Source organism: Artemia sp. Qi Xiang Cuo, chromosome 8 (assembly GCF_049724085.1).
Source record: "Artemia sp. Qi Xiang Cuo chromosome 8, ASM4972408v1, whole genome shotgun sequence".
NCBI lineage: Eukaryota > Metazoa > Arthropoda > Branchiopoda > Anostraca > Artemiidae > Artemia > Artemia sp. Qi Xiang Cuo.
Window position 1 is genome coordinate 418,870 of NC_142801.1, and position 26,991 is coordinate 445,860.

Sequence of the window (26,991 nt, forward strand, 5' to 3'; positions counted from 1 at the left end):
AGCAAACCTTTTCCAGTCACAAACAAACCTTGTAACCATTGCTTTCTGAAAAACGTAGATAACCTCTTGTGACCTGTTGTTCACAAAATTAATGAATAGAACCATTGGTTCTATGATCATGGATGATTACATTTGAGAACTATTCACGAAAACAGCAAAAGTATGGTTTTGTAAAAAAGAAAAGCAAGAAGAAGACAAAAAGGACTTACTCTCTTACTGTCTTTACTTTCTTCTAGCTCTGATAAATACCAGATAAAGTGAGAATTTGTTGAATGATTCTTCATTTTTGTCTATTTATAAAGTGTAACTAATTATTTATAATAATTTAAAATATTTGCTATTCTATTGATTGTTTGTGTAATTTTTTTTTTTTTTTTTTTTTTTTTTTTTTTTAGCAAATTTAATACTGCCAGTATTATTTTTGGTGGCAATAAGATGTCTTATAATTATATCAAACTGTATCACAGGTATCACTTTATTGTACCTAGAATATAAGTAGTTTTCTCAAATGTCATTTTTATTTTATTTTTTAGTTTGCCTACATAATTGAAAAATAATTGATGTACGAGTATTTTATAAAATACAAATATAATTGGGTCTTATTTTTCTATTCTGCCTTCAGATTAAAGTTTTCAGCTAAATAGAAATAAATAAGAAATCCAAATCAAGGCCGTATCTAGGGTGGGGGGGGGGTAAGGGGCTTGAACCTACCCCACCACACTTGAAATTTTTGTCCAATTCGTAAAAACGTAACGAAAATGTATATTTCCGATGTGTTTAAAAAAAAATTAACTCCCCTTCCCTCCGAACAAAAATCCTGGGTACGGCCTTGATCCCAGTGATAGAACGTGAAAGTTGCACAAATGCAAGGAGTGAAAATTTAACACCGTTAATGTACCAAAAGCTTAATTTGTTGAATAGTTTAATGCTATCACTTTAATTTTCAATTTTTTAATGGTATTTCTTATATTTGCAGTCTAAAGAATCGGATGGATCTGCTGGTGTAGACTCCCTTCAAACTGCGAGGCAGGTATGTATACCTATAATATAGGCCAAGCATAAAATTTATTTGATTTCGGTACTAAGAAATTCATTGCAAACTTGCTGTTTAAAGCATACTTTTTTTTGTCAAAATAAGAATTTTTGTCAAAATTAGAATTTGTCAAACGAACTTTTGTTAAAATTAAAAATGCTTTCAAACTTCAAAATTAAAACATTTTGTCGGCATCTTTTGTCAAAACTAAAACACTTTGTCAAACGAATTTTTGTCAAAATTAAATCATTTTGTCAAACGAAAACAGTTAAAAACATTGCATTGTGAATTCCAGCTGTTATGTAGGATTGAAATTGAAATTTATTGGTCAAAAAAAAAAATATTTGATGCGTTTCTAAAATATATTATTTATCGTAAATGTTTACCAGTGCATAATCATACTTTTATTTATTTCAAGTATGGTTCTGTCACTCAGAGCTACATGTTTTCAAATCTCTGATCTGAAAAAGCAACCTGAATATTCTGCCACGCCAAGGAGTTTCTTGTTTATGTTTGTTCACACAATGTCAAATATGGCCGTGGGAGGGAATTTAGGTTCTTATTTTAGTCTAACTTAAAACAATGGCAGCATATAAGGCTTACCAAGATAATATATCTATTTTTTTTTAAACTGCGATCACTAGTCCTCAAGGGTCGAATTCTTATTTCGGTGTCAATTGATAAAGATAGGCCAACCAAAAAGTACAAAAAGCAACGAGAATTAAAGAGGATACAAAAGTATAAAGGCAAAAGGATACCAAAAGAGAAATTATCTTAATGAAAGTCCATTCATTGGTCATTATTTCAACTGGGATTGGTCATAACTAAAAGCAGGTGAACCTCAATAGAACAAAACAAAAATATACAAAGATTTAAAAGAAACACTAAAAAATAGAAAGGGGAAAGAACCAAGCGAACACATACAAAACATGGGCAGCACCTGTACCAAATAATAAAAAGTGGGAAAGTAGCTGGATGTTTTGATTATTTTTTTCGTCAAAGATTTTTTCACAGTGAAAGGGAGGCAATGTTGGAGGGGAAAGGCCCGAAGAGGGTGGAATCTAGGTGGGAGTGTCTTTTCGGGAAAATGGGGGGTGTATTGAGTGACTACGCGAGTCACTAAAGTCCAAAATTTTTTGCTTTCCTTGAAGAACTAGCGGATGCAGAGTTTAACGACAGTATGCGTGCAAACAATAAACTGATCTTTTCACGGAAGATGTAGTCCTTCACAAATATTTTGAATCTGTATAACAAGGATGCTCAAAGAAGGAAATTGTTTCGACTAAGCAAGTTCAAGTTAAATTGGATGAGCTCAAACTTTTAAGGAAAATATTTCCAGTTTTATAGATGTTTGGTTTTGATGAGTCAAAACCTCAATGTTAAATAAATTGAAACAAAAAAAAAAATCAAAATTAGTGTTTATCTAACCAAAAACTCTAGGCCGGAAGCAGGTTAAAGCACGTTAGTTTTGACCATAAAGAAACTATGCCTGCACAAACTTTTAATTAATTAACCTAATTACATTTTTTATTCTTCTTCTCTTTTTGGCTTTTTTTGTGCTTTGTTTACAGAAAATAGTCTTAAGATCCATATTCAGCTTTTTAAATTTTGTCTTTGTGGTCGTTGCAATGCTTTACAGTAGTTTACATTGTTATTTCAATTGTCCCCAAGCTAAGAAAAGAAAATGAACTCTGACGTTTTGGAGTTAACTAAAATAGTTTACTATAGGGGCACAATTGTGCCTATTCACTAAAACCGGGTTCACAAACCCAAACCAAATCTCCAAATCCTAAATATCTTAGATAAGAACTGCTCAACTATTCTGTAGTCTAAGACGAATTCAGGAATACAAATTAAAAGTTAAACATGTCTAATTTTTTAATGTCAATTCTTCTTTGATCAAAACTTAATAGACACGTTTTTGAAAGTGCAATATTAGCTATAAATGTTTCTAAAGTAGAGAGCCCTCCCCTAGAACTCAAAAGTTCGTAAAGTGGGAAATTTCTTCCAATGAAGGGCATGAAAGAGATTGTTTTAGTAGACGTACCCCCCCCTCCATTGAAAATTCCTTGATCCTCTCCTCCCTTTCTATAAGGTTAATATATTTGCTTTAGTCATAGACAAAACAATAGGACTAGGAGCTCCATTTGTTGTTTCATGGGAAGCAGAGTTAAAAAAAAAATGTTAAAAAAAAAATGTTCTAAAAAAAATGTTCAAAGGCTAGAATGATGAAAAATACTACTTTATACCAGCGTTTAATAGGAGGACAGCTTTGATGTATGGATGTATGTGTGGATTAGATAATTAAAGATACTCTTTTGCATTTGAAAAAAACTTCAAATATTTTGCGTGTTGTGTAGAACTCACTTAGGGCACTTCGGGGTGTTTAACAATAATTTAAAGAGGCATTTGTTCGGTAAGGGCTCATTTTTTTTTTTTTATTATTATTATTATTACAGAATGGGCTCATGAAATATATTTTTATGTTGTTAGGATTGTGGTTACTTATTTGTTTAATGGCCAACCGTATTACCTTTTTGAGGGGTTATTTGTAATCTAGTTGATGTTTTATTTTCTTTCTTGATATTAAATCAAATCGAATTTCTATTTTATATGTTTTTCTCAATGAAGTTGAAAGGGATGTTTATAAAAGACAACCTGCAATACAATTATCACCCTATCTTTTCACAAGGAATAATAGGAAGCTAGTTTGTCATTTTTATATAGATAGGTGTTTTTATTTTCAATAAAAAAAATACTCAATAACACAAACAGAGTTCCACAAAGGTTTTACGGCCCGTGAAGTAGGAAGATTACGAAATAAATCATTAACGTATTGAATTATTAATCAATTAAGCATATAAAATTCAAAAACATCTACTGACATAAATAGAAAGAAAAAACAGGAAAAATAAAAAGAAGAATTGTTCTACCAATCTTTAAAAGTAAATTAAGGACGCCTTCTGTGTATGAAAATTAAGATTTTGGAAAGACTGAGCTTGAAATAGTAGGGAACTTAACACTTTTTGAATATTGTTTAGACAGCGGCGGGGCTAAGAAAATTGTCCGAGGACATCCTGTTGTCCGTCGGCCAAATGTTGAGGAGTCCTGTTCTATTGTGAGTCTAAGCTTAGGAAATTCTATTTGAAATCCAGGAAAATATTTAGTCTAAGAAGCTATTTGGACGTTGGATGGTTTACTAGGGGTTCGTTACCTTTAAATTTTCTTATTCTAAAACAGCTGTTGTTGTTACTGTATTTCACCGTGGGTATGGTGGAGAGCGAAAGAAACATGCACACATAGGGAGAGAATTTCTGCTCGTGTCGCCCCAAAAATTTCAATATTTTCACAGTTTTGCCTCTTTTTCTTGTATTTTGCCTATTCATAGTATTGTCCGAATCTCCCCCTTAAACATTTATTTGCTGGCTGGTGGTATTTTATTTTCTTTTATTTCAGCTTGCTTCACTTTGGAAGGGGATAGAAGATGATATTTTAAACGAAGCTGAATCCGAGTTTCAGTTGGCAGAAACTGAAATTGAACACTGGGAAAAGGAAATATCTACTGTTGCTTTTTTGGTAATTACTAATTTGGGTATTTAATTATTAATTAAAGAATTTAATTGTGATAGCACGATTTGACTTACTGCCTCAATTTTGAGATATTAAAGCCCCTGAAAGGTACTTAAATACTTATATAATACATGGAAAAAAGTTATCACAGGCCTGAAATGCGAAAATTGATTGCATGATTAAAATAATGAGTCAAACCAAGTTTTTTAAACTCCAATTTTATCCCCTTCTAATGCACTAAAAAAATAGAAGATGAATTTGTTCGTCTCCTAATAGCAATAAAATGTATTAAGATTGGAATAAATTTTGCCAAAAGAGAATAATATCTGATACTAAAAAAAATCTCATAAAGAAAAAGAAGATACATCATGGAATATCAGCCAAAAAATACCTAGAAGTTGGAAGGAGTTTGATCCAAGTTCCCAAGACTTGTTTTCTGAAGAAGAAGAAGAAAACTGTTTACCAAATGGGTATCAGGAACACTTACATGGGAAGGGGATAAAAATAGTAGAATCCTCCATTGATATTGATGTCACCCCTCCCCTCTCTGCCTAAAAAAACTTACTTTTTCTGTATGTTTAATTCCAAATCAGAAAGAATTAAGAACTTAATCTAAACGAATATTAACAAATATGGTTTGATGGAAATGAACATGCTATCTAAACGTTTATTTCTCTGTAACTTATACCTCTTTGTCGTTTCTTTATATATTGTAATGTCTATGGTTTTATCATGCCTGTAAATCACACATGGTTCCATACCCTGGCATATTTATCCTACCCAAAAATGGTGTTCAATCTATGAAACGCCGTGTTTTGAAGTTTATTATTCCTTTAGACTTAAACATTGTGTCATATGCGATATACAATTCTTGTTTTCTTTGTAGATGACATCTGTGCTGTCTCAGCTAGACAACCTTGAATTACAATATGATGCAATAAATGAGAAAACGGACACACTTCGATCTACTTGTATGGAAATGATTAAGAAAAAGGTTAGTTGCTGGCACATACCCAGGTTTTTTTTGGGGGGGGGTCAACAACGGAAAGTGTATTTTGTTGCCGTTAAGTAGGCGAAAAGGTTTATATTTTAAGTAATTTTCTTTGTTTTGAGAGAAGGAGCGAATACATTTTTTCAAAACGAGGTCGATTCTGTAAGGAATGTTTATTTTCGTTTTATCTGTCACGCCCGAAGAGATCGCATTGCTTCTCTTTTGTCGTTAAAGAAGAACCACCAGTAATTTTGAACTCTACGCTTGGAAGAATAGAATTCCCACTGACATTTTCTGTGAAAAAAGGAAAGTATAAATGTTGACAATTTTATTTTCTTTAGAAGGGTCTCCTAATTCTCTTGTTTTGTTGTATTTTCAATCTAACAAATATTCAATTAACCGTAAAATATTTCATTAATGTAAAAGAAGACAAGAAAGCAGTTTCTTATTGAGTATGCATAGCCTTTTTTCTCATTTTCCTCTGTCCTAGCCTTTTCGTCTCCCAATATGTTCTGGTATTCATAAGTCGTTTCTTTTCCTTTTCCTTTACTTAAAATTTTTCAGTGCCTTGTCTCTCATCTCAGTAATCTTCTTCTGTCTTTTTTTTCAATGCATTTTAGCTTATCTCTGAACTTTCAATTTCCATAAACACGAAGCCTTTTTGTTGACGATTCCGAAGTTTCAAGTCCAACTTTAAACTGGGCAGCAAGAAGTACCCGAGAATTCTAGTTGAATATGTCTCTGTGCAAGCATGAGCCCTTCCTGGTTAGCCTGTGGGTCCCTGCCACCAATCTCGCTTTTGCGAGATTGGTGGCAAGCTTTTAGGCTTGTCACCAGGCTTTAGGCTTTTTTTTAATGCATTAGGCTTTTGACCCAGGAGCTAGCGGGTGTAAATTTCAACCTCTTCAGAAGAGGTTTTTACCCTTTTTCCAGGGCCAACATTTTTTTCTTGTGCGTTGGGGTTCTCTTGGTTCATGGACGTAAGAATGTAAGTTTCGTGCTGATGAGAAAAATGTTTTAGCCCTATTTAGTTGTCTTTAATTTTGTTTAAATTACGTTCCTTCTGGCACGGTTCAAACCGATCTTTTATTTGTTTTTTTTCTTTTTTCTTGACTTATGGACTTGAGATGTAAGTTTTGAGTCAATCAGACAGAAAATTGTAACCCTTTATGTGCCCCTGTTTTGGGGGCACATTGCCCCAAAACTAATCTTTTCTAATATTTTACCCTTGGCCGAGGAACTTATTGAATCAGGGACAGCAATTTCGTTGGCCTTTTTGTGGGCCCAATTTTCAGGTAAACCCGTTTTTATTCTTTACTAACTGAAGTCCTTATGAGCCAAGAATTTTCATATAGAATTTTTTGAACCAATTCAAATAAAAAACACTTTGTTCAAATAAAAAAGAAATGTTTTTAGCCCTTTGGGAAGGGGGGGGGATTTTCTTTTTTCTTATTCCTATGCATTGGGATCCTCTTGACGCAAGGACTTAGTGGGCTGATGTTGAGCTGATCATGAAAAGATACGTTTTTTGGCCTTTATTTGGGGGTGCGCCCTCAAAATAGTTTTTTAAATTAGATTCCTCTTGGCCCAATGACCTCGGATGTAAGGTTCAAAGTGATCAAGGTCAATTTTTTTTTGTCCATTTCAGGGCCCTAGCAAACTTCCCCTGAAAACAAAATGTTTGGTTCCCTTTAACACAGGAAACCCTTCTTGAAAGTTTCAAGCCAGTCTGAAAAAAAGTTTTTGGGGGCCATTATCTGAGGGCTTATGCCCCAACAAAAGAATTTTTAGGCCCAGGCTTGGGATAACTAATTTTCTTTTCATTTTTTTTTCTTATGCATTGAGATCTCGATGGCCCATAGACTTAAGGATTTGGGTTTCAAGTCACCCAGGACAAATAGTGATCCATTTGGGGCTTCATATCCTTAAAATAAAATTATTTCATGCGTAAGGGTGTCCTTAGCCTAAGTACTTACGGTTTTAAGTTCCAAGCCGTTCAGATACAGAAAGTGTTTTAGCCCTTTTTTAGGTCCAATTTTTGGAGGGCCTATGCCCCCAAACAAATTGTTTTGTACCTTAGGTTTTTTGGCGAAAGGACTTTTGGCTGTAAGGTTCTAACTGATCAAAAATAGTATGTTCTACGGTGGGGGGGGGGCTTTAAGGAATATCCATAGTAGAATCTAGTTTAAATTGACTTATACTAAAAACGTTATAACTATTTTGAAATGGAGAAACCCAGACATGTGGACACCATATATAAGTTTATGAATAATTATTTATTTCTTTATTTATTGTAGGAGAAAATAACCTCAATTGTTGATGAGATTGACCGGAATATGAAGTATTTTACTGATGTTGAGAAAATTTTCACCCAGTTAAATAATGTTGGATTTTCAGTTTTGAACGACGCCTTCCCAGGTATGCTGTCAAGGATTCAGGACTGCATAGTATATATGACAGAGCATGTAAGTTAGTACTAAATTTGCTCCTTGTGTGACCATTCTTCTCCTTCGCCTCTTTCCTGTATTTCAAGCATTGAGAATAAAAAGCATCGAATTAATATGTATTTATTAAATTTGAAGGTGGAAATTTTTATTTCATTATTTGAAATATGGGTATCATAATTACCTGTATCTCTTCCCTATTCTCGTATAAATTTGATTGAAGAATATGGTATAAGTTTCAAGCGAATGTGGAAAAAAATGTGGGCCCCCTTAGGGTCTCGTTTTCCGGGCCTTATACCTAAGTGAAATAGTGAAAGTCTTGTTTTTTTGCTAAGGTTCTTCTCGTTACTCGTTCGTCTCTTTCCTGTATTTCAACCATTAAAAATAAACCATCGATTTATTATATATTTATTAAATTTGAAGGAGAAAATTTTTATTTCATTCGTTGAAATATGTGTACCAGAGTTACCCTCTTGTGGTCCCGTTTTCCGGGTTTTTTACGTAAGTGAAATAGTGAACTTTTTTTTTTTTTTTTTCTTTTTTTTTTTTCAAAGGTTTCTCGTTACTCGTTCGTCTATTTCCTTTAGTACTTTAAGTATTATTCGCTTAAAATATTTGAACGCAAAAAATATTATTTTTTGAAATATCCGTCTTAGAATTACCCATCTCTCTTCCATATTCTCATACAAATTAAAAAAAAAGAGTATGTCTTTGGAACAGTTTAGAGCTTCTAATAGCTTAAATTTATTTAAAGTTTTATGAATGAAAAATTTTGCATTCTTGTTGTAAAAATTAAGATTTGTATTGTTTGCCAAGGCGATGTTGTGTTTTCTGAATATCTTCTTGTATTAATTTAAAAAGAAAAACCAACTCCGAAAAAGAAACTAAAAAATTAAAAAAAAACAACAGTAAAAATGTAAAAACAGTAAATTAAAAAAAAAAAAACAGTAAAGAGCCAAGTTAAACTTAAGATGAGAGAAATAAAGTCCTATAGTGACATAAAATTAAAACTTCCAGAAATCATAGGCAGCGCAATAGCGCTGCCTAATTTGTTAATTAAAAAAAATCTTTTAATTGTTTTCATTTTTATAACTTTAAGAAATCAAAAATTAATTAAGATTTTAAGGAATAAATGTCAGAATGTATATATTAAACTTACAATGCACTTTTTTTCAGTAAATTCATTTGAATCTTTTTTCAGTAAAGTACAAATTAAATTATGGCTTTTAGAAACCATATCCTTTTTGAACCCTATTCATATTGATTTCTTCTCGTTGAGTTTGAATCTGTTATTAATTTTAACTACTGTTCGTTTTGGGTTTCATTTATTTATTGATACTGATTTGTGGTAGTTGTATGCTTGGTGAATTATTTGTTTCTATTTTTGTTCATTTTTGGTTTAATGGAGTTCTTTACTTTTTTTTGAAAAACTTAATTTGTGGAAATTTATTTTTAATTAATTACTATCAAAGAATAATCGAAACACGAAGCGAACAGAAATTAACATAGATAATTATAAGAAACAAAAGATAACAGTTAGTGATATATAAATAAATAAATCATCAAACGAGCAAAGACTAAATCGAATACTCAAGCTAAACTTAAAACGAACAAAATTTACAACAAACAGGATTTAGGTGACTGCCTTCCCCCCCCCCCCCCTCTCCTCCAACCGTAAAAGCTATTAAGCCTATTGCATGACTTGCGCTCTATTGAAAGAAGATTTAATGCAAACCTTCTGTATATTTGTAATATTAAAAAAAAATACAATTAAATAAAATCTTGAATTGCTGAGATTCCAGGAATTAATATGATTGTGTATTAAGCATTTAGTCTATTTTTATTAGTTCTTTTCAGTCATCTTGATTATTATACTGATTTATTTTTTTATTTGTCGTCAATTTTTTGATAAATTAAGCCACACTGTTCAAAATACATAGTTTTCAATGGGTATTCAGCCTTTTTTTGGAAACCCAGGATCAAACATGCCCCTTTCTTCTAATATAATAACAAATCTTATATGTAAGAAATGGGCAACTTAAATAACTTAAAGCCATCATCCCAGGGGCTGTGGGGGGTTATGCCATGCTTGGAGGCATAGTTATTTGACCTTTAGATTATTTTGAACAAAACGGTTATTTCAAAATTTTGATCGGGTGTCTTTGGGAGCTAAAAAGTTTGCGGAGGGGTCTGGTTGCCTTCCAATTACTTTTGATTCTTAAACAGGCTAGAACTTTCAATTAAATGAATGCCCTCCAAAGCTTTTACGAATTGTCCCAAGCAACTTTTTCTCCTTATTGCTATGTTTTAAAATTCATTGAATTAACTTATCAGAGCTACCTATGTCTTCCCTATTCTCGTTTCTTGTTGCTAATAGGATAATTTGAGATGGGGCTTTAGCTTTTTTTATTGTGCGTCATTCTAACTATTGTAATAGCGGGTTTCCATTTACATTAGTAACTGTTGCACCATCTAATGATTCCAAGGGGAAGCCAATGCTCAAATATTTAGTTTACTTTTTACATTCTGTCCCTTCGTAATCTTACATATGTAACAAAAAGCTAAGACTCAGTAGCGGATTATTTGTATGTACAAATTCATTGACAAGAGGGCAAGTTTAGTCACGTGAACTGTGGGTTGATCTGGGGGGATATTCGAGAAGATCACGATCAAAACTTGCTAGTATGTGAACTTTTAGTGGTTTTGGCGTTTTTATCTTATTTAAAAGTCTCAAGTGCGTGTAATTTCTAATTTAAGTATGTTGGAAAGACGCTTCAAAATAATTTTCTTTTTTTTCTTCTAGAACCCAAATAGGCTACCTTTAGTAAGGGTTACCATTTGAAATTTGAAGATGCCTCTGCCCTGGCACCTACTTGATGAGGATGCCAAGGTCTCTTGCATTTTTTTGAAAGCCTCAGAAAGCCGACTGAATTTTTTTCAGAAATTCCTCGTAGAAATGCTTCTTTCTTCAGATAGTTGTCTCTCTCTTTCTCCCTCTCTCTCTTTCTCTCCCTCTCTCATACATTCCCATTCTGTTTTCTATTTGTAATTTGTGAAAAGACCCTAAAATGAAGTTAACGAGTTCTTAAGAAAATGAGGGGGAAAGAAGTAATCCTTACTAAATGAATTGAAAATCCCACTGCTGAATAAATGGTATGCACATTCTGGTTTTTGTCCTTATATTAAATAGATTCAGTGTATTCTATATTATAAACGTGATTCTATTCCAGAATGATTACCTGGAAGCCCCAAATTATTTGGCTCGTTACAATCAATGTCAGTCCATTGCTTTGAACCAAGTGCGTAAATACGTCAGAACGTCACTAGAATCATCAGCAGCCCAAGCTTTAAATTACCTTTCAAGATTCGATGCAGAAGAAGTGACTCGTGCTACATCTAGCTCTAACGCTTATGCAGCTCTCTATGGAAAAGTACGCGGACCGGCAGCCAAGATTAAGAAAGTTGTGGGTATGTTTCTTTCTATAAGAGGCTTACCACGTTAGATTTTTACACGTGTTCTGATATTTTCGATCAAAAATGTAGAAATTTAAGTAAATTTTAAGTTAGAATACCTGCAAACAGGAGAAATTTCCTGAGATGGGTCCATAATCTTCTATCGTTTCCCCGGAAAAATTATAGAAAAAAAAGTTTTGGATGAACTTTTACTAATAATTCCCAGAAAAACAAAACGGATAACATGTTTTTCAGGCAAAACCTTGCACAATTAGAAGTTAGCCTAACACGTTAAGCTCTCAGTTTTTTTTTCTCTGTTTTTAGATTTTGACACGAAACGTGAGTTCAAATAACATTTTATAACATGCAAATACAATTCAATCTGATTAATCATTCTAAACGCAGGCGTTGATGAATATCCAAATTAAAATAAAATAATTGCATCCTAGGCCTAGAATAGTTTTATTGAATTTATTTGGTTTTTGTTTTTTCCTTTCTTAAGCGATTTCATTTTCTTTGGATTTTGATCATTCAACTGTGAACTCTGAAGTATAACTTAGATTTATAACTGCTCTTCTTCTTTTCGCGTTTCTAAGTAACTGATTGTCTGAATCCAGTTTGTTTTTCGTAGCTTTTACTGCCTTTTGTCACGAATTGGAGCTCTGACGAATACCGATGAAATACCATTGCTCTTCTTTTTTTCGTGTTTCTAGGTAACTGATTGTCTGAACCCTGCTTCTTTTTCGTAACTTTTACTGTCTTTTGCCACAAATTAGAGCTTGGACGAATACCGATCGAATCCCATTGACCAGTCCGTCTGACTTTCCCGAGTAACCAGTAAAAAATGCTAGTAAAAATTTGTGATTCTCTTAAATTTTGATTTTTGCCGAACGTAAGATTTTAGTTAGTAAACTACATCGACAATTTTTTGTGAGAATTTTAGCATTTTTCAATTCTGGTAAATTATTTATTAGTCCATACTGTCTTTCCATTTACCTTATTTGATTCAGAACAAACTTACGTGACGTAAAATTCTAAGTATAGCTTGAATATACTTGCGACTTCCCATTGTACAAACAAACAAAAATATCTTAAAATTACACAATGTAAAGTCTTAAGTTAGGCTGGCGTTAAAGCTTTCATAGGGTAGTGGGAAAGACCCATCTGTGGATATATTTCGGGTTTCTATTTTGTGTGTTTAATGTGTATTATCTCTTGGTATATTAAATGTTTTTGTAGAGTTTTTTGTGTGTGTGTTTGTGTTGATAAATAGATAATTTGATAAGTGAAAAAAGGCCGTACAAAGGAATACCAATGAAACTAAAAGAGCACTAGAAAAAGTGAAATAAGACGTAAGAGGTATTTATTTCCCACAAGGTTTAACAATATAGTGTTGATAATGTGCAAGTAATATAAACGTAAAATAATTGAAAAATTGCAATTAATTGCGATAAGTAAAAAAAAATGGAAGAAAGTAATCTTTATAACACCTCTTTCAGAGAAAATGACAAATTGTTCCAAAACATGCAAAGCTTACGTTGCCACTGACTACTTATAAGCTTGAAAATATCGGCAATAACGCCTTTATTCATCAATTTAAAAATTCGTGTAAATCAAGTTTGCCCCACTTTTTTTATTTTGCTGGATAAAGACACTGAGACTCGAATAAGTCATGTTCCGCAGCTGTCTCGTCTACCCCATTTTCCCAATGGTCACAAATTACGTTTTGTCTGAAGCTGGCCCTTTCCTTTGTAACCTTTTTACTACATTAGAAAGAAATATAATTTAGTCGGTTTTGGAACCCATCTTGTAGCTCTTTAGGGTTTACTCTAGGTTTAGATCTGTCTTGGGATCCTCTCGTCCTTCATATGGATCGTGTGCCCCAGGTATCGCCACCTTTGTTGCCGAATGACGTCTGTAACTAATAATAATAAAACGATTTTATTTTCAAATGCCTTACATGGTCATGCCTATCAGCGGCAGTTCTTGTCATAAAAAAGAACTAAATATATAAAATATATTTATATATGTTTGTGTCGTAAGGTACAAATGAGATAAATCGGGATAAGCCTGAGATAAATCGAACTATCTGGTTTGTGCCGTAATCTCTTCAGTCGATGTTCGGAATCCTCGGAAAAACAGTTGTTTTCGAAGGCAAGAATCCGTCTCTCTTGTTGTTGACTTAAGTTTCAGCACTAGCTCCTGTAGAGAAGTTCAGGAAAGACATTGCTATCAAATAGCCTCATTTTTTATTTTGTTGAACACTTTTTCGATCGCCGTACTGGTTTTAGTTGGTTAAAAGCTCCACTGGCTTGCCCTATCCTCAACTGTATTTCCCATTCGCTTGACCCTGAATTTTCCACCGTTTCGCCGAAGTACCTGAACTCTAAGACTTGCTCGACAGTTGAATCTTCACACTTTATGTCCAGGGGGGGGGGGCAGTTGTCGCCATGCTCTTTGTCTTCTTTGTCTTAACCTTGAGGCCAAGTCGGCTGGCATTTTCGCGGATTGTATTGAACAGATCCTTCAGTTCGGTCGTGTTACTTTCCATCAAGACAATATCGTCAGAAAAACCCAGATTGACTAGCTGTTTGCCTTTTCCGATTTGGATGCCGAACCCTGCACAATCAAGGAGAATATAGTTAATGGCGAGGACGAAGAGGAACGAAGAAAAAACACAGCCCTGAAGATATGATCCTGTAGTATGTAGGTGAGATCCGTGCAAGAACGGGACGGCTGGAAACAGTGTTGTTCGTCCCGCAGGTATTTATCGAGAACTGTTTGGATCCGCTAGAGAATAATCTGTGAGAAGAGGTTGCCTGGAATAGATCGGAGACTGATGCCCCTACAGTTGTCACAATTTGTCGCGTCTCCTTTCTTGAAAAGTTTGATGAGAGTACTTTTTGCCCAATCATCGGGAACCTTTTCAGACTTCCAGATACCAGCAAAAAGTTCAAGCCCCACATCCATACAGGTATTAAGTGATGTTTTTGTCATCTCGGCTGTTATTCTGTGATTTCTTCAGCTCCCGGGGTCCCTGTCGAACTTCTACATGATAAGGTTCTTCGGTGCGGATTTGGAGGTTCAAAAAGGGGGTTGCAGGTATATCTGGTGGATCCAATGGATGGGGTCTGTTCAGAATCTTCTCGAAATGCAAGGCTTATACTACGGGTATTTCTGATGGGTCTGAGACAATTTTTCCGTTCGCATCTTTAACTGATCCGTTTACGTTTGGGCATTTCCCCACAATATCATTGGTAACCTTGTTTACAAGCTCTGGGGTCACCACGTTTCGTCGCTTCCTCCGCCATGGCAGCTTGCCTCTATCCCCTTTTGTTCTTCTTTTGACTTGTTTATCTAGGTCTCTCTACATTTGGCTCTTCAGAACTGTGTCACTGTTTTCACCACCTTTTCCGAGCTGCTCCTTTAAGTTACGACGCTCACCAATCAGGTTCCAGGTTCTCTATGATAACCATTGGTCCTTGGGTCTCTTTGCGTACCCAAGCGTAGCGGCAGCGGTCTGATTGTAAACCTCTTTGAAGGTGTTCGAGGTTGACTCTAGATTGAGATCAGTGTCGACATCTAAGGGGAGGGCTTCAAATTTGTTAGAGAGTGTAACAACGAACTCATTTCGTACTGGCGCAGTGGAAAGCTTCGAGGAGTCGAAGGTTTACTTTCAGCCTGATCCTCTGTGTGGCCTTTATCATCAATGTTATCCTCGCTATCATTAGCGCATGATCAGACGTCACGTCAGCACCAATTTAAAATTCTGCTTGGTTTACCCGTTGTTGCCATGTCGAATTTTGAGCCAGTAAAAGGATTGCAGCAATTTAAAGCCAGCAAAAATAGTGAAAGTTTTTGAAATAAAGTGTATTCTCTTATGTTTTGCAATCATTCTCTGCTCAGCTTACAAGAAACAAATCTATCTACATTACAATTTAAGTTTTTTTTTTTTTTTTTTTTTTTTTTTTTTTTTTCTTGAGAATATCTTTGAGAACTATCAAAATTATGATTCAGTTACGGGAGGAATACTGCTTTCTGTGATCATCCACCCTGCCTCATAAATTCTTGTCAGATCCCTTAAATAATTCAGGTAAAACAGATGATGTTGCGTAGCAGCTCTGGTATATAAAAATAAAAATTTAAAAAAATGCCAAAGCTTGCACGCCCAGAAAAAGGTAAAATTAGTAATTATAAGATGCTTGAATAGTATTTCACAAAATGCATCTTCACATTTTATTCTATTTTCCTATAATTAATGAATGGTTTATTTCAGAACAACTACTGAAAAGTTGAGTGGCTGATTTTGCAGTCTCGTCAATAAATGTAGAGGCTAAAGATAACACGGTCAACAGTTTCAGAAACTGCTGTCACACTGTACACTTCTATCTTAGGCAGCGCGATCGCGCTGCCTAAGTAAAGAACGATGTTGGCACAATGTATTATTATTTTTTTTTGTTTTTGTTTTCTTTTTCTATTTCCGTACCAGGGCATTTCGTATCGAAGGAGTTGTCGTAGAAACTTCGGAAAGGGCTCAATCGATTGGAAATTGGAGTGGCTAGTGCCCTTTTTAATAGTCGAAAGTGATTGAAGGGCAACCAGCCCCCCCCCCCGCCTCACGCCCATCACTCCCCCAAACGAATCCAATCAAAATTTTGAGATAGGCATTTTGTTCAGCGTACTTGATTTCCAGATAGAAAATATGTTTTTAAGGAAGTCGCCTCCCAACAACCCTCAGGGCAAGGGTTTTAAGTTATGCCCTGGTGGCATATAAGAACGATGTTGGCACAATGTATTATTTATTATTATTTTCCTTTAGACCAAGGCACATCGTATCGAAGAAGTTGTCGTAGAAACTTTGAAAAGGACTCATTCAATTGGAAATCGGAGTGGCTTGTGCCCTTTTTAAAAGTCGACAGTGAATGGACGGCAACTAACACCCCTTCCACGCCCACCATTTCCCGAAACACAGTCAATCAAAATTTTGAGATAGCCATTTTGTTCAGCTTAGTTGATTTCCATATAGAAATTATGTTTTTGCGGAGGACACTCCTCTACAGCCCTCAGGGCAAGGGTTGTAAGTTATGCCCTGGGGGCATATAAGGTTGTTATACAAAGCGTTGTCTTAGAAATTTCAAAAAAAGCTCTTTCGATTGGAAATTATGAAGGGCTAGTGCCCGTTTTAATAGTTAAAAGTGATTGAAGGGCAACTAACAACCCTACCATACCCCCCATTCCCCCGAACCTATCAAAAATAAAGTGTGATATTTGGGCTCGTTTCAATATATCTGAAATTTGTAATAATTAGGTCTTTGTGGATGACAACCCTCCCCCCCCCCAAGCCGCAGGGAAATGGTTGTAAGTTATGCCCTGGGGTTTTTAAGGTTTTTATAGAACGCTTTGTCGTACAAACTTCAAAAAGGGCTCATTCGATTGGAAATTGAAATGGGTAGTACTCTTTTTAATAGTCGAAAGTGATTGGAAGGCTACTAACACCCCTTCCACGCCCACAATTTCCCCAAATACATCCAATCAAAATTTTGAGATGTCCATTTTGTTCCACGCTGTTTAAAGTTCAGAAAATTATCGCTTTGAGCAGGACACTCCCCCCACAGTCTTCAGGGCAAGGGTTATAAGTTATTTCCTGGGAGCATATAAGTTTCTACTCAATTCTTTGTTGTAGAAACTTGAAAAAGGGCTCATCTGATTGTAAATTAAAAGGTCTAGTACCCTTTTCAATAGTCGAAAGTGATTTGAGGGCAACTAACCTCCCTCTCACGCCCACCTTTTCCCCAAACACATCCAATCAATTTTTAGATAGCCATTTTGTTCAGCGTTGTTGATTACCAGATAGAAATTATGTTTTTGAGGAGGAATCTCCCCTCAAAGGAGGAAATTCAAAGGGCTACTGCCCTTTTTAATAGTCTCGAAAGTGATTTGAGGGTAATTAACCCCCCTCTCACGCCCACCATTTTCCCAGAAACATCCAATCAAAATTTTTAGATGGCCATTTTAATCAACGTAGTTGAAAGTTTTAGAAATTAGGTCTTTAAGGATGACAACCCCTCCCCCCCCACAGCCCTCAGGGCTAGGGTTGTAAGTTATGCCCTGGGGGCATATAAGGTTTTTATTGATAGAGTTGTCGTAATCAAAAGGGGCTCATTCAATTGGAAATTGAGAGGGCTAATGCCCTTTTCAATAGTCGAAAGTGATTGGAGGGTAACTAACCCCCCTCCCACGCCCACCATTCGCCCAAACACATCCAATCGAAATTTTCAGATAGGTATTTTGTTCAACGTAGTAGAAAGTTCTGGTAATTAGGTCTTTGAGGATTACAACCCCCTCCCCCCCCGTTGTCCCTCAGGGCAAGGGCTGTAAGTTTTGCCCGGGGGCATACAAGGTTTTTATTGAAAGTGTTGTCGTAGAAACTTCAAAAGGGCTCATTTGATTGGAAATTTAAAGGGCTTGTGCCCTTTTTAATAGTTGAAAGTGATCGGAGAGCGACTAACGCCCCTCTCACGCCCACCGTTTCCGCAAACATAGCCAATCATAATTTTGAGATAGCCATTTTGTTTAGCGTAGTTGAAAGTTCTGGAAAATTAAGTCTTTGAGGATGACAACCACCCTCACAGCCCTTAAGGTAAGGGTTGTAATTTACGCCCTTGGGGCATATAAGGTGTTTATAGTAAGCGTTGTCCTAGAAACTCAAAAATTCGATTGGAAATCAAAAGGCTTAGTGCACTTTTTAATAGTCGAAAGTGATTGGAAGGCTTGATGTTTTTTTAGAGTAAAGATCGATGTGGGTATAACTTATTATTATTTTTTTGTTGTTGTTTAGACCATGACACTTCGTATCGAAGGAGTTGTCATAGGAACTTCGAAAAGGGCTCATTCGATTGAAAATAGAAAGATATGATGCCCTTTTTAATAGTCGAAATTGATTGGAGGGCAAGTAATCCCTCTCCCACGCCCACCCTCCCATTTGTATATTATGTTTAAAACAAAATGTTGCCATAATATTAAATAAAAATGCACTGTGTTAATGCTAATTCCCATTAAGGCATCTAAGCAGTATCCCAAGAACGACTGAGGGTATTATGTTCAAACTTTCGGGGCTACTTCTGCTTTTAAAATTAAACCAAATCAAAATTGCATAAGCGTATCCAAGCTATCAATGAAAGTAAACAGATTTTTTTGCGAATGGTATCAAGTTTTCCATTTCAGGTCAGTTAGAGGAGGTATGAAACTAAATTAAACACTACTATTTGTGTCCAGATTCTTAAAAGGGTGTATGTTGTTAAAAATTACTCAAATTTTTTCTCCGGCATACAAATAGCAGGCCAAACTATAAAGTCTTCAAAAAACGAAAAGATTTAAAGTATTATGTTCTTTTTCCTTGAAAAGACTATGTCAATATAAAACGAACAGAAATTAATTTAAAAAAACTTTTTCCAAAAAATAAGTTTTACAAAGAAAAGTAAAGAACTCCATGAAACCAAAAATGAGCAAAAATAAAATTAAATTATCTACCAAGCGTGAAACTACCTCAAATCAGCATCGATAAATAAATAAAACCAAAAACGAACAGAATTACAATAAATAACCGAATCAAACTCAAAACGAGCAGAAATTAACATAAGTTGGGCTCAAAACCCCTATGCCTTCCCAAACCCAGAGCATAATTTGTACTTTACTGAAAAAAAAAATGTTTTTACTTTTATAACTTTAGTAAATCAAATAATATTAACATTTTGATTACTAAATATCAGTATATGTATATTAAACTTACAATGCACATTCATTTGTCATAATTTTTAAGTAGCTTAAGCTATGGGAAACTAAATAAACGTTGTTTTCTTCGTCTTTAAATACGTCTTTAATATATGCGTATGAATCATATCCCCAATCGGGAACAAAGTCCTTTTTTTTCAATTTTATTTTATTTCCGATAAATCTGATTTATTTATTTTCATATACCAGGATATTCTAAGTGAATTTATCCATGTTAGGTAAGTGTATCCACACTTACCTTGGTAAGCTTGGCTTTTGTTTGCTAGGTAAGCTAGTCGTGCTCGGTAAGAATCAACTCTTTATCTTCAATTATTTCACCTTGAAGTGGCTTAATCTGCTTTGTATTAACTTTCAAACTTATCCTTGCACATCCTAGAATCTCAAAAACTTAACTCACTTCCAAAAAATTTATCCAGTACACTCAAATTATTTTGATAAGTCTTATTCTAAGTCTAAGAGTGTTTTAGCTTCCCATTTAATACTGTGCTTTCTTCTAGCCTTGGCTCTGCACTTTAGGATGAAGTCCATTAATTTGATCTAAAAATCTAATTTATTTGTTTGTTTCTAATTTTTGGTTATTTTTTACAAATACGAAAATCTGATCTATTTCTCCCTTTATTTTTTTTTCCTACTACAGTGCGGATGATCCTATTCGCTACTTTTGGCTACAACTTGTCATGGTTGCAAAAATACAAGTTGTATTTTAATCTTTTTATGGTATAAAAAGATAGAATTACGTATTTGCCTTACTATTGGTATGATTAACTTTTTTCCTTTCCAACAGGATATATTGAACCTAGTGTCTCTAGTGTAGTGGCACATGAGCTGGCACTTGCAGACTGTCAAGAATCTTACATCAACCAAAGGAAGGCTTTGACCAAGCCAAGTATTGCAGGAAGTGTTCAGGACATACTAAGCATGAAAGACACTTGCGCGCTGCTCCGTGCAGGATGTGCTCTAATGATGCGTGTCGTTCAAGATGAATATGATCTTTATTTTGCCTTTTTTACCCTTAAATGTTCAGAATTTGAGAACTTCCTTGAAGATCTTTTGCTCGCTTTTTATGATGGATTGCGATCAAGGCTAATTAAGGTGGCGCATATGGAAACACTGGCTGAACTGTGCTCTGTACTCAGATCAGAAATGCTAACAGACTACGTTGTCAGCTCTGAAAATTTAGGAGCTTTTGTCCGTATGACTGTTCAGCTTTTGGCTGACATCCAGGAAAGATTAGTCTATCGGGCTCATATCTATGTACAAGATGATATACTTGGTAACTTATGCTTTTGTTTTCCTTTCCTAATTTATCAAGTTATATATATATGTATGTTTTATTTCTGGCGCCATTTTTTCCTGAATTACGACCTGCCGAAAACCGAAGCTTTCTGTCGTTGGGTAATAATGAATTACGTATTAAACAATGATGAAAACCTAATTTTTGTTAAAACTTTAACTAAAAGAACACCTTGCTGGTCAAAAATCAGGTTTGTTACTTAGATTAATATTGAATCAAGTCTATAAGTATAAATAGCTGAGCCAATTTAACTTACCTGATTTATTTCTCTATTATAACTTTCATAAATTCTAAATTATTAGGACTTTTTTATTATTTATTTTAATTAATATAATTTGATTATTTATTTTAATCAGTTATTAACATTTTCTCTTTTATAACTTTAATAAGTCCGAAAATATTAACACTTTCAGGAATGATCATCAGTATATATTCAACTAGAAAGGGGTAACTTTGAACGTTAGGGGTAACTTTGAACAAAATCAGTAACAAACATTAAGCGCTCTCTATCGCATGACGGTGGAATTGCTCGTTCGAACTTATTACTAGATTATTGCCAGAAGGCGTCTGAATCAGTTGGTAGTTCTTGAAATCAGCATCTGACAAACTCTTATCTTGGTAATTGCAAGAGAATTTGAGCAGTTGAAAAATGTGAAAAAGTGCTAAAAGTAAGTTACCCTTTTTTACTTAAATAAGCTAAACTAGGACTTTCATTTTGACATTTTTCGATAGCTGAGGAGTTGAATGGTTAGGTTTTCTGGTAAAATCTCTTCCTAATTCCATAGGTTCAATATGGCGGCAGTGTTCAATGTTTCCCGCAAGTATTTTGTTTTTTCGGGGTAACTTTGAACATTTGTTCAAAGTTAGCCTTGTTTTTCTACAATATGGATTTCAATGTTCTGTGCTGACCAATTGTTAAACTTTGCGTTGAATTGGTTTTATAATAATTTATTTTTAACTCACTTTTAAGCAAAGCAAGTGGAGTAAATTACACTAAAAAGATTACACTAAAAGAGTTTGCTCTGCTATTCAGACCTTTAGGAAACCATTATGAATCTGTTGATCCCAGGAAAACGCAAATCAAGTTCAGCTGTTAAACTTGGTTTTAACTACTCATTACATTTTGGACCACTTCCTAATTCTTTCAGGCCTACTTTTGTTTCTTCTTTGATGGAAGTCCACTAGCAATCAATGGGAGTGGTGGGGTAAATCTCATCTACCAAAATTGAAGTTTCTGTATTACCTTGCTCCAATAGAGCTTTCATGAACAATTTGAAACAGTCGTCTTTCACAGCTTGCTGTGCAAAGACGGCTGATAATTGTAGATAACAATTGGTGGGATTTTCCCCGTCTCTTTTGGAAAAACCTAGAATTGCAAAATTATTTGAGTTGTACATATTATTCCTTTGAAAATTTTGGTTTTATTTCCTTCTGGTTTCATCGTTGCCAAATACCCCTCCAGAATTATGAATGAAATAAAGGGAGCAATATCCCTAATAATATGTTGAAATGCAGAAGTCAAATTGCTTCCATGCTTCATGTCCTATAAAGGTGAGGGCATGTTTAGCTCATGGCGTACAGGAGACCCTGAAAGAGCTCGGTATGCTGTATCTAAGTCCGGATAGTTTGAGAGGGAATTTTTTGAAGAGTGGTTTATGTTGCTGGTACTCCCTCACCTGAAGAAGAGAGCAGAAGTGAAAGTTTTGTTGGGTGACAGCCTGTCTTCCCACTTTTCTGCCAAAGTATTGAAAGTCTGCAGGGAAAACAACATTTGATTTGTATGCCTCCCCCCAAACACTACAGATATACTGCAACCAATGGACGTTGCTTTTTTCGCTCCAATGAAAAGAGCATGGAGGAAAATGCTTGATGATTACAAAATGGACAACCCAAACGAAACTGCGGTAAGAAAAGATAAATTCCTCCAGCTTTTAAAGCTACTCCTGGAAATTCTAGCCACAAATGGAAAAGCAAATCTTAAAAATAGCTTTGCCAAGTGCTTTTCACGCTCCAGAGTCCTCCAGGACCACCCACTTTTGACCCAGCCTACTCCGCACAAGGTTGCGAACAACGTCAGCAAAGTTTTATTAGATGTCCTGCAAGCCCGCAGATTTAAAAAATCTGTGAGGAACGTCACGCGCAAACGTCTTAGCGTCGCACCAGGGAAAAGTATTGGAGACGCAGAGGATTCAAGTCATTCAAGTTGCGAGTCCGACATGACTGACGTCCCAACAGGATGCGAGAGCGAGTCTGAAATGGAAGTTGATGAGTCGTCGAGCGCTGAGCTCTCTATTTTGTCAAGCGGGGCAGTAGCCACAACGGGTTCAAACTACCCACAACTTCCTTGGATGGACGTTGGTTCATTGCGAAGTTCTTTATGGGCCGTATTTACAAGTATTTTGCAGTTTCGGAGGTAGATGCTCCTTCCTATTACGGATTGCTAAACGTGATCTACCTGTGAAAAAACAAGAATTGATCCTTCTATTTTCCCAGTGTGAAAGACTCAGCGTCAATCCATCCTGACCAAGTACAGGGAGATCTTCCAGCCCCCGACTCACTCACGGCGCAAAATTTGTATTTTATCATGACTTTGGTCAGCTGATACTGCACTAATTTGACTCTCTTTGCCTTTTTATTTTAAAAGTAATGCTTTTCTCCCAGTAACGAGTTATTTTTTTAACTGGAAGTCTTATGCCAGAAGAACTCATCGACAGTTCAAAGTTACCTGTTGAAGTGTTTGAGTTTTCAAAGTTAAACACCCCTTGAGGTAACTTTGAACACTATTTTTAGATAGGTGTAGCTCTAACAACATAAGGACTAGCAGTTTGAGACAATTGCCCTTCGGTGCAGAGTGACGAATTCCGCAAACGCAAAAAATAGTTTTGAGTAAATACTAATTTAAAGAGAAATATAGGAAAATTGCCTCAATTTTCAACGATTTTTAGTTCAAAGTTACATCGTTCCACGGTATCAATCCACATTCAATTATTCTTTTCAGTAATCTTGTTTATGATGGTGATTTTTATTCATTGTTTTTTTTGATATTACGACAAATAAAAAAATTGGCTCGAAATAAAGATCGTTTTCATTAAAGCGCAAATTACGCCCTAGTCCTTAGGAGGCTCGTGGGGCGTTAGCACTACTCCTCTTTATGGTAGTTTTTGCTCGATTTGAGTTTGACTTGGTTATTTGATGTAATTTCCGTTCGTTTAGGGTTTCATCTATTTATTGATGGTGGTTTACGGTAGTTTTACGCTTAAAAAATTATTTTACTTTATTGCTGTTCATCTTTGGTTTAATGTAACTTTTTACTTTTCTTTGAAAAGCTTCTTTTGGGGAAAAGCTTTTGTTAATTAATTTACTAAAGGTTGTGATGGCTAGGTTTCGTTCTACAGTTAAAAGATATTAGGCTGCCAAAACTTGCAATTTTTGACAGTTTAGTACACGAAGAAATAGAAAAGAAAGGGTAAAAAAAGAGCAGAACGTCCGCGAATGGAAGGGGAAGACGTCATAAGAAAAGATATAAGGAAAGTAGTAATTATCTGGGAGGGATTAAACAGTAAAGCTGTGAGCAATGTGGGTCGAAGGCGGAGTATGTGTGATAGTGTTGCCCTCAGGTGACTAGATGGTGCAATGGTTTATTTCTAAGTAGCAGTGACAATATAGATAGATAAGATAAGATTTATTGCAAAAAGCCTTTGGGCCATAACAACACATAATACAGTCTACAAACAAAGCTCAGGAACAAAATACAACTTTAGATAATAAAAATCAAAAAAGAACAACTAAACGACAAAAAAGAAACATATGAAGATTGAACATTTTAATCCACAAACACTAATCATGCTAAAATTCAAACTCTAAAAATTGTAACAATCTATCCCCTCAAACATGATTCCCTATGTTTAATCCCTAAACAAAGAAACTGTTTAATAGCACATGCGTTCCTCTCAGCCATCCGCTCAATTAACCAGCATTCACTCCCAAATACTCGTCCACAACATTCATTCCGCAAATCAGACAGCTCTTCACACTCGGAGAAATAAGTTTTCATTCACACATCCACACATTGGGCAAAAATAAGGGCCAGCCTAAACTTTCCCAAAAATTTCCTTCTCTCACCTAAATCTAAGCTATCCCCTCTTACTAACAACAAATTCTTCAAATCCTCTTTATTCAACCCAAATTTGAAATGAACCTCCTCCCCCCAACAGTCTTAGGCTTGGGAGTAAAACCTCAAAGACATAGATTGGTCCTTATGAGCTTTCCTCTCTTGGATTTCTTGGTCATTTAGGGTTCGCTTATATTAATAATTATTGTATAACGATTATTCTAAATATTAAAAAGTAGTCACAGAATATGAATAATTTACTCCTTGTTATGAAGACATTTGTTATTTATATAAATTTCTATCTTTTGCGAGTCTACTACTCTTTTTATTTAATTTACTGTTATTTGTTTGTTTTAGTCACACGCAGACTACGTATTCTTTGACAAAGTTTCTAACTCCAAGTACCTAGGATAGTGAAAATGAAAACTTGATCCTTCGAATATGTTAAGTAGAAACTTGCACAACCATATAAATGTTAGAATGAAAACTGAAGCTCAATCTTTGAAACTGAAAATGAAAACTGAAACTCAAAAAACTGAAAAAAAACTTTTAATGAAAAATACCTCCTTATGGAGTTACCCAATTTTTGGTGATAGTGAGTAAAAAATTTAAAAAAAAGAAACATGGGAAAGAATCAGCAGAAAATGAGCGGAAACATACGGCACCAAACAGCTTAAGAGATATAGCTTTTCTTTAAAGGTTTAGTTGTCTTTAGTAATCAGCGGGTGTTTAATCAGCAGGTAGTAGTTTGAATTTTTATGGACGGAAAGCGTTGTTTATTTCTAGGGTATCTCTCAGTCTCTAGCTTCGCAATCTTAATTACTTCGCTTCCTATCATAACCAGCTTAATGCCTTTGCAGTTACTACACCCACTCATCACCTTCCCTATTTTGGGGTCAAATTGTGATTTTCCTAAAGCCGCTTGGTACTTCTTCCTTATCAACTGCCACGTTCCAAATGTTCTGTATTTCATTTTAACTCCGTAACTATCATATTTCAAAAAAATGTATCACCTATAAGAACCTGGATCCTTACCTTACCACACTATCAGCACCCGATGCCTTATTATTTTTCAATTCTTTTATTTCTGCCTCTAAATCCATGTCGCAAAATAAATCTCCTTTACTTCCATTTTGTTCATAATTACGATGCTTACCATGCATGATAAGCACCGACAGCTTTATTCTTAATATTTTTTTCTGTAGCTTCTTTATTACTACGTCTATTTATTAGGGATTTTCCTTCCCTAATAAATTTTCTCACTATTTACTAAATCATTATTATAAAACGCTCAAAATATTTTGTCCATTCATTTTTACTGACAATGAATCACCAAAACTTTTTATCTAAGCTAACACAGTTTGTTTTATAAAACAATAACGCAATAATGTAATCTCTTATTGTAATAGTATTAGTTTAAAAAAACTTTACGAAAAATATGTTTTTCAAAGAAAAATAATGGCCTTTTTAAAATTAAGCTCAGATGATGCAAATACCTGTTAAAATTCAAACTAAAAACGACCAGAAATTACTATTAAAGAAGAAATGAAACCCAAAACGAACAGAAATTAAATAAACAATCAGCAAAAACATACAACAAGTAATAATATAAACGAATAAATATATCTTAAAGCAAGTAGACTAATGCTTAGATTGTATATGAAAATCAAGCTTAAAACGAAAACAAATATTTTGCTATTAAAATATAAATGAAACTTAAAACGAACAGAAATTAAATAAACAATCAATGCAAACAAACATACAATAGATATTAATGTAAATTAATAAATAAATCTTAAAACGAGTGAAACCTAAATTGAATATGCAAATCAAGCTTGAAACGAACAAAAATCACCACAAACAAGAGTTTGGGTATGACCTCCTTCTCTCACTGTAAACGTCTAAAACCTACTGCGTCATTGGCGCTTTACTGAAAACCAATTTTATGACAAATATTTTCATTTGTACTTAATATTGAAAATAAACATTAAAATTATAGTAATATTTTGAACTGATGAGCTTTCAGCAATTGATATCATTATACATCAAATATTCAGTTTAATTTATTAGCTCTTTAAAGTTGTTAAAGACGAATATAGTTTCCCTACAACCAAGTGTTTGGATACTGCCTCCTTTCCTAACTGTAAATAAAAGCCAAAAGCCTACTGCGTCATTGGCGCTTAACTGAAAACGAATTATATTACAAATATTTCCTTTTCCGGTTCTTACAGCATTGAAAATAAAAATACAATTACTGTGAAATAAATTCTTGAACTGATGGATCTCTTAACAATTAATATCATT

General features: G+C 34.6%; 1 protein-coding gene across 7 annotated transcripts in view; it reads left to right on the plus strand.

The window, feature by feature from the left end:
• Positions 1 to 26,991, plus strand: part of Cog3 (conserved oligomeric Golgi complex subunit 3) — a 75,133-nt gene that overhangs the window by 25,481 nt on the left and 22,661 nt on the right. For 6 of the 7 annotated variants that reach the window (XM_089092799.1, XM_089092801.1, XM_089092804.1 and 3 more), the window contains 6 exons: positions 977 to 1,030; positions 4,490 to 4,609; positions 5,490 to 5,597; positions 7,892 to 8,059; positions 11,269 to 11,506; positions 20,067 to 20,555. In XM_089092799.1, coding sequence (XP_088948925.1) covers positions 977 to 1,030; positions 4,490 to 4,609; positions 5,490 to 5,597; positions 7,892 to 8,059; positions 11,269 to 11,506; positions 20,067 to 20,555 — 1,177 coding nt within the window. The remainder of the gene's footprint in view (positions 1 to 976; positions 1,031 to 4,489; positions 4,610 to 5,489; positions 5,598 to 7,891; positions 8,060 to 11,268; positions 11,507 to 20,066; positions 20,556 to 26,991) is intronic. The other variant, XM_089092806.1, reaches the window with a different exon arrangement.